The following is a 12,328-nucleotide window of genomic DNA, read 5'->3' on the forward strand; positions in this document are numbered from 1 at the left end:
TTGAGAAACTAGGATGATGCTGTCATTGAATAAGCACTGGCTTGCTGTATATAAAACAAAAATAAGTGATATTTATCTTTTTTAAGTTATATCTGTATTAAACTGTATAAATATTGTTTCTCTTAGAACTGTATATTCCTTTTTGATTTGCCTTTATATGTTTGTTTTGACACAGAACATAGAAATGGAAACCTTCTTTTCAAAGGGACGAAAAAGAAGAGCTCAGTTATGGGATGATATCCCTTCCTGCTTGTGTATGATGGCTTTGATCTGCAATGAACATCCTGTAAAAATGCCTTTCAAGGTTTTCGATTTTTTTAGTTATTTTTGTTTTCTATGAAGTCCTTTGGTATTCCATAGTTCTGAAGGTCCTAATTTATGCAAACCACAAGAATCCCACCTGATATACCAGGGCCTTTAACACCCATTACCATGGAAACATAGTGCTAACATGCCCCATGAACCAGCGATTGGCTCCTTCTACTGTCAGTAACTCAATAAAAGCCAGCTTACCGTTCGCTAAACCCCTTCCCCCAAAACAGTGATTGCTCAACCATACCTTAGCAACCGTAACTGCTCAAGGCCTGTCAAGCTTTGTATTTCTGTCATGTTGAAGTGGTGTGCATGGAGCCATTGGTCCGAACCCCCATTTCTCCGAAGAATGCACAGTTTGCAGGGTGGTGTATTTTTCTCCTAGCCTTTCCAAAACCAAAATCACGAGACCAAGTGCAAGGAGCGGCTTTCACAGTGTGTTTATCTGCTCTAACGTGAGCTTTAATCATTAGCATGCCCGGCTAACTAGCTTACTACCTGCAGTAGTAATCGAGCGTTCCCTCCTCGGCCAAGGAGCACTTCATTAACTAAGTACATTAATTTGTAGGGTTGCAGCTTATGTATAAAACCACCACTAGCATATCCATTGTGTAGCACCGGGCCTGGATTCTATCAGAGTTTAGGGGAACGTTAGCAGCTCTTGGCTTCTCCTTACTGTATTTCGTAAAGTTTACACTCCAGCAACCCCAGCCAAATTTGTTAGCCAACATCAACTGCATATTTAAGATCCCTTTTACAAGATTCTCATTTTTAGATATGCCATTTTCAACCAACTCGTGGAGCTAATGTTAAGCTTGATTAGCTAGCTAGCTGCAGCCGATCGAGCGGTAAATCTGACACCCCCATCTTTTTAAGTGGAACGTTTTCTGTGTGAGAATGGAAAGCTTGACAGGCGTAGCCTCACAAAGGGAGGGGGTTAGCTAACAATCAAATCCAGGGCTTGTTTTCCGGAGGAGGTGTGACTTATTGTGTGACGATATTTAGAAAGTTGGACTAAGCTTTCATTTTTTTTTTAAATGTATTTTACGCACATGAATGCCTGTTTTTTTGTTTTTTTTTGTACATTTCTTTTCAAGTTTCTAAAGAGTCAGCAGCTTGGTTTCAGAGTTGCTGATGGAACCTATGACCTCTGACCTCCGTCACGGTACAGTCTCTGTGACCACTGCCGTTATTTCTTACTGCTCAGGAGTTTTCAGCCGTGGGAAGACGTGGTCATTCTTAATCACTCTGGTTCACAAGCCGTTTTCACGGTCGGACTGCTGGGCATGGAATGTAATTCTGGCCAGTTAGAATGATGAAGTACATTATTATCAAGTTGATTGGACGTTCAAGGCTAGTTTCAAATAATTAAAGCGTTAAGCGTAGTTCATCAGTGTTGCTTTAAATCCTTGATGAGCCGGATGACAGATGTGTCGTCCGTCAATAAAACAATGTGCCGTGCTGTACGTGTAGGACGCGACCCGAGTTTGAGACGCCGCAGGTAGTCGAGCAGTACTTCCGCCTGTTCCACCCTTGTGGTGTATATTCCGTTAGTGGGTTTTCCGTGGGCTTTTTCACTGTCTGTAAGATAAGTTAATATTTAAAACCCAGGACGGTTACAATAAGGACACCATTGTTCAACATTTAAAACAACATGACTGTGTTTTTAATCAGCTCGTGAAATTGCTGACTGCTGAATTAACATTACAAAGAGGAATAAAGCTGAATGAAAGACAGATGTGTACGTCTCTCTCTCTCTCTGGGTGTGTTTCAAAAGCGGTGGTGATTGTATGATTGCGCACACAGTCAATGGAAAGATGCGATTAGATTAATTCCCCCAGGCTGCGGCGAAGTGGCAGGAAGATGCTTTAGCTGCCAGATGCTCTAGGTGTCAGCAGTTACACCCATAGACTGTATAAAAGAAGTGGACTTCGCCGCCGTGACGTCACCCGTTGCTTTGTGGACTGTCGTCGAGTTTGGCATTTTGGCCGTCGCCATCTTCATTTTTTTTTTTTGGAACCAGAAGTGACCATATTTGGACGAGAGGGTGGAGCTGGGGATCTGAGAACCCGAAGACAATATGCACACCTACCTATACCTGCAACCTGACTGCACCTGGCTCCTAGCTATGCTGTGCAAAGTAGCTACTAGGTAGCCCCGCCCTAAAGCATACCCTGCTTTATTGTCTATTTGATTCTAAATGGGACCATCATTTACCAAATGGACATCATGCTGTGTTGAGGAAGACTTGAAACTAGCAATTGAGACAATAAACTCATCAGGAAAATGTTCAGAAATAGGGTCATTTTCTCATAGACTTCTATACAATCTCACTTCTTTTTGCAACCAGTGGAGTCGCCTCCTGCTGGCCATTAGAGAGAATGCAGTTTTAGGGCACTTTTCAGAATTGGAGGTTGGTGCTCGATTGCACCCCATTTCTGGAGGCCCCCGTGGGACATTCAAACGTAGCAATTTGCAGTTATAGTTACTTTTAAATAAATGATGCAACTAAAATTATAAGTTTAAGTCAGGTGAAAAAACACAACTGGAAACTGGAAAAAACTGCAGCCACTTCATACATGTTGCTTGTTTTGTTTATTTAAGGTTGTCCCAACGAGATTAATACTTCCATTTGAAAGATGACACTGTCAAAAAACAATACATAAACACAAACAACATTCATCAACGTACATTTGCGAATCTTCTGTAAAAGCTTTGTATTAGGCACTAGTGGAGTCAAACAACTGCAGCTACTGTTTTTAACTTGGTTAAGCAAAGACATACATTGAACAGCTTTAGGTAAAAATGAAAACTCCAAAAGCATTTATCTAAATACACACTGGACATATGTATTTTTTTTTCATGACAGTCAATTTCAATAAAAACAGCTCACTAATGGACAAATGGAATACATTTTGTTGATGCATCGCGTTTCGTTTCTGTACTGACTGGGCATCTCGCCACTTGGATCTTGGACGGGTATCGATACTGCAGGACGTCCGATAAACTCCATCACACGGCGATTTATCTTGTTGGAACCGACAAACGCAGTGAGACGTAAATCATTTTCACGAAAAAGCTAAACCTTCTGCACTACCTTTTCTTATGACTTTTAAAACTTCGCTGACATCATCATGGCGCATGGGCCGCATTATCCGAACATTTCAGGCATTACAGCGTTTGTCCTCTTCAGAAATACTATTCGTTTTTTAATCGATTTATTTATTTTTAATCACGGAAACGCGTAGATCAATCTGTAAGTCCAATCTGTACTCGGCTAAATGACACCGCTTGCCCAGTGCACACTCAAGCGATGACGTACTTCAACCGAAAAATACGTGTTTGTGCCAAGGATGCTCAATCTACATACAGCGGTAACTAAATAATTATATACATAGCAGCAGAAAAATATGCAATGTTGATTAGATACGTATCCAGCACATTGAAATAACAGGTGTGGGCTACTACATTTGGCAGAGCTTATTTTCCACAAGCTACTTGATCCAAATACTGAATTTAAACTATTAAATTGATCAACTTTAATTCATATAATATCAATTATTTAGCTGGGAGAATGCGACTCCTGACAATTGTTAATACTAGAGAAGACGTATCATGCGTTTCACTTGCGTTAGTGCAGTCGCACATGTAGCAACACTAGCAGTCTGACGTGGACGAAACACAGCAGAGCGCAGTAGAGACGGGATCGTAATTGGACGGGTTTTGTTTTGGCCCACTGAAACGTGCCTGTCCTGGACACCGACGCGGGACGTTTCTAGCGCCAACGTCCGGCCAGTGTGCAGGACTGCATTGCTCAAGTAGAGGGATGTAGAATTCTGCTACCTGACTTGACGGCTGCAACAGTAGTCTCGGGTTGCGGGTCGGGTTCGAGCCTTTTCGGTTGCGTAAAGCTTTTGTCTCGGTTTAGGTTGGGGTTTGGTTGTTTTTCAAATGCATTTTATTCAGATGTTTCTTTCTTTCTCTCCCTGCTCCCCAATTTGTTTGCAATGATAACAGGAGAGAGACAACGATTAAAGCTTCCTGTCCATGATTTTATTGATTTTACTGAACCAAACCTAAACCTTTGAAAACTCACTTTTGTGACCTGTTTTTTGAAATGGATGACTTTGTAACTAGATAGAAACAGAGACCGGTAGCACAGCTAGTCTGTTGGCAGGACACTGTTTATGTCCAGATGGGGGGGGGGGGGGGGGGTTGTCAGACGTCACATTGAGGTCAGGGCGTGGCGGGTGACCCCCCCTCAGTCAGGGTCTTGAAGTGAACAGACAGAGACTCTTCCTCTGGGTTTGGCGGACGTCTGTACTCCTCCCTGGTGATCAAGTAGCCCAGCAGCATCCCGAAACACACCAGCAGGATCCCCAAGATGTTGGCCAGCACCCCCTCTGGGGCGAACCCAGAGTAGATTGGCCTGGGCCCAGAGAGAGAGGGGGGGGGGGGGGGGGGGGGTGTTAGATCAAAAATATAATGCAATATTACTACATCTTTGTGTTACTTGTTTAACATTTTTCATCTCTTTGTGTTCAAATGACACTTCAGATGCTTTCATGATTTAGACAGCGACTGACACTTCAGCTGCTTTCATGGCGTACTTTTTTGAAGCTGACAGTTCAACTGCTTTCATCGAACTCTTCAAATGACACTTCAACTGCTTTCAGGCCGTACGCCTCACCAGTTAGTCGAGCTACTTTCCGTGCTACATACATACAAAGTGACTGGAACCTGCGAATGCTTTCAGGGATTCCACGACAAACAACACCTCAACTCCTTTTAAAGCTTACACTTCAAATTCTTTATGTGCCTCAACTCTCTTATAACATCTTGCATGCAAAGAATTCACATTTTAAGGCATTTGGACCTGCATACAGTGATTGTGATAGATGAGCACACTTAACATTTTCTAGCCTTTTCTGGTTGGAAGTCAAAGAAATATGTTTTTTATATATAATGACGAGAAAGTCGATGAATGGAGACGGGCAGTCAGACAGACGTACATGATGCTGAAGAGGAGTTTCTCCGTGATGCCGAGCAGGCTGCTCCCTATGGCCATAACCAGCAGAACCAGGCCGCAGAACACATGGATGGGGAGGTACGAGGCTCGTAACCACGACGACGCAGCAGGAAACAGGAAGAACAGCAAACCCATCACCCACTGGGAGAGACCGGGGGGATGAAAAGTTAGCGTTACTCTTAGAGATATATATATATATATATATATATATATATATATATATATAGTGTGTGTGTGTGTGTACCTGTATGCAGAATAAGACTAAGGTAGCCATGCCGCACCAGCTGTGTAGAGAGTACATGTCTGGAATCTTTGCTGCTCTGTGGAAGTCAAACACAGCTACAAAGCCTACACACACACACGCAGAAACAATCCTTTAGGCATCTTTTTCCCTCTCCATCTCTCAACTTCCACACATGCCCACTCTCCCTCGCCCTCTCTCACCTATGATGCTGATGATGAGGGCGAGCAGGTGAATGATGCCGTGGAGCAGCTTCACGTTCCTCTTCGCCTCATTTCGAAAGACCCTGTAGACCAGGATGGCTGGAGAGAGAGAGAGAGAGAGAGAGAGAGAGTGAGAGCAATAACGCAGAAATTAAGCAAATAGTTATAGAGAAAGTTATAAAAAAAAAAACATAATGGCAACAATTGTTTCAGGGCACATCAAGTAGAAAAATATCAAACAAGCAAAAAGTGTCAAAAGTGTCGGGAACAGTATGTGATGATCACAACGCGTGCGGAAGGTGTAAAACTGAGCCTTTTGCTGTATTTTCTGTCATCGCAGCAGCAGAACGCCACACAATCGGTATTTGTGTTCGGTTTAAATCCTTCCTTCTGCCCGCCTGAGCCAGCAGCGTCCTGCCGTTTCCCACTGAGCAGCTTCACACCCTTTCCACTGTGAAGTGCCATTTGTTGACGGCCACGAGCGACTCCGACAAATCGATCGCGTGGCCAACCATACGTGAGGCTTTTTTTTTTGGGGGGGGGGGGGGGGGTTCTGTCCTCCATCCACGGGCTCAAATATGTTTGAAGTGGCCACAGATGCTGATTGACTGCAGATACAGATGGTAGAGAACAACAGGTTTGCCGTGTGTCCACATTAGCGTGGACGTGGCCTGAGGGGGCAACAAAAGCAGACTGAATCACAGTGAATCAGCTCTGAGGTGTATGTGTGTTCCATCTCTTACTAACTACCCCCCCCCCCCCCCCCCCCCACCCACCCATCCGCTCAGTCCCCATCTAATGTCCAGTTGACCTTTGCTTTTATTGCTCTAATGCAATCTAGCTCTGTAACAGACAGCTGTGAACCGGTTGGACTGATCTGATTACTCTCATTAGCACAAGTACCCGGGGCTGCAGGCGCGAAAGCGGGAAGGGGGGGGGGGGGGGGGGCTTACCATTTCAAATGCGTTCTTCTTTGAGGAACATAGGTGACAGATCAGCTGCGGAGACTTAGCTGTTTTTTGTAAAGGCAGCAGTGGACCCCTTCTGCTCTGCAGCTGAAAAAGATGCAGCTCAGTCTGCTGGCTATAAATCAGACTTGCTGGATGGGGGGGTGGTGGTGGTGGGGGTTGATGGGCGTCTGGGCAGTGTTGGCTTAATGCAACAGGTCAGCAACACAGTGCTTGAGGCTAGGACGCACGCCAACAGGCTGACTAAAATACAGCATCCACACTCTGCTGGGCCCCTGCTTCCAGTGTTTCACTCAATTATACAGAATATTGTCTGAAAATGACTGAGCGTAACCATGACTACAAACTGATGTAAGGCCGGCCGGGTTAGTCTGAAGATATCAGTGGTGGGCAGAGATGGTGGCTCACTTCCTGGAAGGAACTCAGTCTATTCTGATGTTTCTCTAGGGTGTGCCTGTCTGATGGTGGATCCGAAGGTCCACCACTTTAGTCAGGACTGAAATATCTCCCTCAGAACTGGATGGATTGATACGTTGTTTGGTAGAGACGTTCGCGGTTCCCTGAGGACGAGTGTCCAAAGTGAATTATCCCGCCGCGACATTGGGAACAGACGTTTACCACCAACAGGTCAAGACCTCTGCTGAACCAGGACAGTACTGATGGCGGAGACCCACTAGAAGCTAACAGATTGTGCAGGCTAGCGAGTAGCTCGAACCTTTAGTGAGCAAAGTGTAATGACAGAGTTCCATTCAGTCTCAGTCTTGCATTGAGATTAATGCTAACGTAGCATACTAGCATGCCGTCACAGTAACATGCTAAATTACACTACGATGCCAAGCGTGCTAACTAAATGGCATGCTCTGCTTAACCGAAACCAATCAGGTATGGTTGCAGTTTTGTTGACAAAAAATTAGGGCCATTTAAAAAAAAAAAAAAAAAAGATTTCCAAAGATGCCCGTAAAAATAAATAGTAAATAAATTATGGGATGGCGAAACTGTCTATTGAAGCACGGAATAAGAAGTTCAACAAACCACACAGACGTTCATCATTCGTATTTATTTAACATTTATAAACTCACCGTCACCCTGCAGGAAGACCATCCCCAGCACCATGCACAGGGGGTGCAGGTTGAACTCCCGCGCGGAGCCGTCCCAGGCGAAGCCCCCGCGGTAGTGACCCATCCACACCCCGGTCAGCACCACCGACGCCAGACCCAGCACCTGGGACGCTCCCACCAGCCACGCGAACGCAGAGCGGCCCGGACGCGGAGCGGAATCCTCCATGACCTGAGAAGGAGAAACAGCGAGATTACGAACTCAATTCAAGTGGATTCAATTAGGAGCCCCCCCCCCACCCCCACCCCCCTTTAATGTTGTAGTTGGAGTCATTTCAGCTTTTGAGTGGAACATATTTAACGCTCTGAATATAATATTCAACATCTTTATGGCCTTATCTTGTGGAAGGGTCAAAGTGGTCAGTGGGGGCCCGAGAGCATCTCTTGCCCAGGGCCCCCCCCCCCCCCCCCCCCCCCCCCAACCCAATCTGGCCACGCTGAAGAGGGCTCAGCTGAAGAGCGTCCCACAGCATAAAGGTCTGTCAGGAATTGACAGTATTACCACTGCAACGCCAAGGTACCTCAAAACTGTACTGACGGTACTTATTTACTGCTTAATAGGTAATACTTGCTTTTACTTTGAACTACATAGTACAAGTACAAGTTTGACTGGCTGATACAGTACAATTACTGAGTAAAGAGTTTAGTCAAATGTGGCTACTTAATTGGAGCAAATGATTTCACAATAAACTCTTGATGATTAGACAGTCAACACGGAGCTCCTTCAGAATAAAACTGCTGGGGTTATAAAAACAAAAAAAAAAACGAAAGAAAGAAAAAGACACGGAACCCACATCTGCGCGCTTTTATCGCGCCTCTCTATCAGCCGAAGAGTCGCACAACACAAACATGACGCCGGGGTCACACAGCAGGAAGTGTCGCGCCGAGCTGACGGGAGTTACACGAGGACACGGGCAGAAATGGGCCGAAAATCGAACGGCCTTCCTGCCTGCGCGCCTCGTTATGGCGGCGCCTCCGCGGAGAGTCGCTGTCACGACCGCGCCGAAGCCAATTATCACTCAGGATTCCCCGTCCAGACAAATGACCACACACACACACACACACACACACACACACACACACACACACACACACTACCATAAGTACAGGGATATTACAAATTATAGGCCACCTCCCGAAGTGGTGTAGCTCCGATGGCGAGCTGTCACCTGTTACCTGGCGCCGGTCAGGGATCCGGAGGGACCCTCCGCTACATTCTACTCCACTCATGCTCTGATGGTGATGATGGTAACACTAAAAAGACAGTTTCCATATGGGAGGGGGGAAGGAGGGGGGAGGGGTGCATGAATGGGAATAATAAAGGAGCGATGGTGTGAAATACTTACTGCGCTGTCGGCTCTGCTCTGCTCTGCTGAGGAAGTCCTGGAGCCTACTCACAGATCCGCCTCCCCCCGCCCTGTGTGTGTGTGTGTGTGTGTGTTTTGGATGCCCTCCTGAACAAGCCCAACCCATGCGCTGTTACACCCTTGTTATTGTTGTCATTACCACCAGCCCTCTAACAAGCCATATAACAAGTGAATACAGACTTCTGCCACCGAGTTGGGCTCCTCACAGGAAACGTCACAATAACATCAAGAGAAGGGGGGGGGGGGGGGGATTGGGTGGAGGGGTGGACTGCCTGGATTTGATGACGAGCAGCTCCAGTGTAGAGGTTTGTTGCCTTGACAACACTGGAGAGAAAGGGAGATGGGGGAGTGTAAGAGGGAGGAGAGGAGATGGTGAAGAGGAAAATGAGGGATGGGAGTGTCCGTCAGTGAATCATAGCAGCTCATTAGAGGAGAATCAAATGAATGCACCTAACACTGCTTATACGACATATGCCAGCACCACTAACACTGCCCAACCTGCCTCTGCTACTATCAGAATACTACGACGAATACTACTACTGCTGCTGCTACTCCCCATTGAAGTGAAAAAGTGCCATTTGTGTTGCTGTGCTGTAAGCTATTGTCTAAGATGGTTTCGGCAATCTCCCCTGGGCCACCACTTGCAGTAGATGGTGTAATCAGCGCAGTAGTACTCGATCAAGTAGTCCCAATGTCCTAATGGAGTACTCTTAACAGAAGTAACGCAAGTTAAATGACTGCACTGAAAAAGCTACTTAAGTGCAGCAAACATCGGAAGCATTAGTAGCACAATTTCTCCACGTCGCCAATGGGTTTTGTTTGCTTGTGTTTCCGTTTTGCGCCTCAGGTTCGCAAAGAAGTGAGATTTGTAAAGCAGCGACTTCAAGCAAATCTTCAAGCCCAGTGCACCCTGGGTAATCCAAATCCGCCATGTCAGCGGGACCGTTGCCGGGAGCTCTCAGGCTGGTTGCTTTTCTCGCTTAGCGTTCAGAGAAGAGGGCTTTCCATGCGCATTTATGCCTTCATATGACCGATGTAAACACACAGTGATGGAAACACTTTTTTTTTTTAGATGCAGCTTTAATTGTTTTCTAAAATAACTTGACAGGGGATGCTGTATAGTACAGTTACATAATATTTTAGATATTAATATATGGCTAACAAAGGCTGCTACAATATATTCATCTTTGTGGTCCCTTGAGAAGACCAGTTTGGACTGTCCTCTCAGCTCACTAAACTGTCACATAAATCATATTTATAAATAATATAGATCGATAAATATAGATAAAGCTATCAAATGCATTCAGAGGGGTGAACAGTATAATATTTCCTTCTAAAATGTAGTGAAGTAGAAATAAATATGCATAAAATGGAAGCACTAAAAGTATAAGTACCTCAATATTGTACCTAAATAAATAAGTACATTTCCTCAAGTACAGCAATGACTGTCAGTTAACATCCATGCATCCCCCCTCCCTCTCCTCTTGAGGGCGCTGCAGTCTCAGACAATTGCGCTTGTGAGCAAATGCTGCCAAAAGTGCAGCATTTAGTGCAGCAGCGGGGATCAGCGGTGCTCACCCCTGGGGTCTGCGTGATCCGTTTGGGGGGACTTGAGGGTTCTCAGAGGGCGGCACCGGGAGATGGAGAATCACGGAGGAGCTCCCTTCATCTGAAGTCTGTGTAGGTAGAGTTTGCCGCTCCAGTTTCATTGGATGTCTGAAAATGTGCTGCTGCGCGGTCATCTGGGATAGGAAGAAGCCCGTTTGGAAAGTGAATTGGTGTTATGGGTCTGAAAGTCAGGCGGCGGGGGGGGGGGGGGGGGGGGGAATCAAGCCCTCCACTCTTTCTTTCACTCAGAAGGTGGAAAGAGAACAGTTGTCAAGGCTATCGTCATTAATGTCTGAAATTTGTGTCTATAGCTGTGTGTGTGTGTGTGTGTGTGTGTGTGTATGCTCTTTTTCTGTCTGACATTTCTGATTTCTCTAGTGACTCACAGGAGGCTGACTCACCACTGCTCCTTTTGCTGTGTGTGTGTGTGCTTGTGCGTGTGTGTATGTGTGTGTGTGTGTGTGTGCGCGCGCGCTACATATTGACATGTTATTCCTCCATCCTTTCTCCTCATTCTCTCTCTCTCTCTCTCTCTCCCTCTCTCTGTGTCTCTTCGTCTTTTAATTACACCAGTGGACCCCCACCCCCCCCACCCCTCTTTTTTCCAGTATAATAATGAAGTCTTTGGCCCTGCTTCAGTATGACTGGACACTTTTCTACCTGTGTGGGTTTGAACCTGTGACGCTTCTATTAGTCTTATAGATTTTATGTCCACCCACTGGTGCAGCATGAGGTCACCATTGAAGAAACACGGAACAGAAATGGTGTTTAGGTTTGTGAATTTCCGTTGGTCCTCCCTGTCACCTGAAATCAGTTAGCCACTGCTGACTTTTGGGAAATACACTCACTCGCTGTCTCGCTGAGAGTTGGATAAGAAGATGATAAGCTGCCAGGCTAGCTTATCTTAGCTTAGCATAAGGACTGGAAACAGGGGGGGGGGGGGGCAGCTAGCCTGACTCTGTCCAAAGGTAGCAAAAAAATGCCAACCAGCACCTCTAAAGCTCACTAATTAACACGTTATATCTCAGTGTTTAATCTGTACCAAAAAAAAAAGCAAGATACGGGTTTGGGGGGTTAGGCGGTGAACTATTTCGTGTTCCATTGCAGACAGGTGGCCAAACGCAAATCGCAGGTTTCATAATGTTAAACTCTACTTTTGACTGTTTAATTGGAATGGAACAGTATTCACTCTCCTTGTAGCTCTGGTTTTGGACTCCACCAACTCCTGAGGGAAATATCTGGCTCCTTAGCTGCTAAATGCTCCTCTATGTTCGCCAGCTAGTTGCTAACTTTGCCTGTCTGCCATTCGGTGTTGGGTTGTTAGCGTACAGTGGGTTTTTATAGCTTTTCCGCTAAAACAGCGGCCTGCTGCATCCGGAAAACAGCAGCTGATGAGAGTGGCGAGAGTGAACCAAAACATGAATAAAAGTTGAGGGCTGGAAAACCAAAGCAATGAGCTGAAAGGCGCTAACATGCTACGCAGAG

At 45.7% G+C, this 12,328-nt stretch overlaps 1 protein-coding gene across 1 annotated transcript; it reads right to left on the reverse strand.

Moving 5' to 3' along the window:
* Window positions 1–2,892: 2,892 nt before the first annotated feature.
* Window positions 2,893–9,243, reverse strand: cyb561 (cytochrome b561). The gene is made up of 6 exons (XM_070923297.1): window positions 9,215–9,243; window positions 7,833–8,040; window positions 5,786–5,884; window positions 5,586–5,689; window positions 5,325–5,482; window positions 2,893–4,741 (listed from the first exon to the last, which is right to left on the reverse strand). Exons 2-6 carry the CDS (start codon window positions 8,035–8,037, stop codon window positions 4,549–4,551), a joined length of 759 nt encoding a protein of 252 aa, XP_070779398.1. The 5' UTR covers window positions 8,038–8,040; window positions 9,215–9,243; the 3' UTR covers window positions 2,893–4,548.
* Window positions 9,244–12,328: the final 3,085 nt, after the last annotated feature.

The sequence above is a fragment of the Enoplosus armatus genome, chromosome 17 (assembly GCF_043641665.1).
Source record: "Enoplosus armatus isolate fEnoArm2 chromosome 17, fEnoArm2.hap1, whole genome shotgun sequence".
Taxonomy (NCBI): Eukaryota; Metazoa; Chordata; class Actinopteri; order Centrarchiformes; family Enoplosidae; genus Enoplosus; species Enoplosus armatus.

Bases quoted from the DNA above. Each gene is read 5' to 3' on its own strand.
- cyb561 (XM_070923297.1), bottom strand. From the start codon at position 8,037: ATGGAGGATTCCGCTCCGCGTCCGGGCCGCTCTGCGTTCGCGTGGCTG. The intron at 5,483-5,585 runs GTACACACACAC...GGTCTCTCCCAG, and splicing joins TAGTCTTATTCTGCATACAG to TGGGTGATGGGTTTGCTGTT. The intron at 4,742-5,324 runs GTACGTCTGTCT...CTCTGGGCCCAG, and splicing joins AAACTCCTCTTCAGCATCAT to GCCAATCTACTCTGGGTTCG.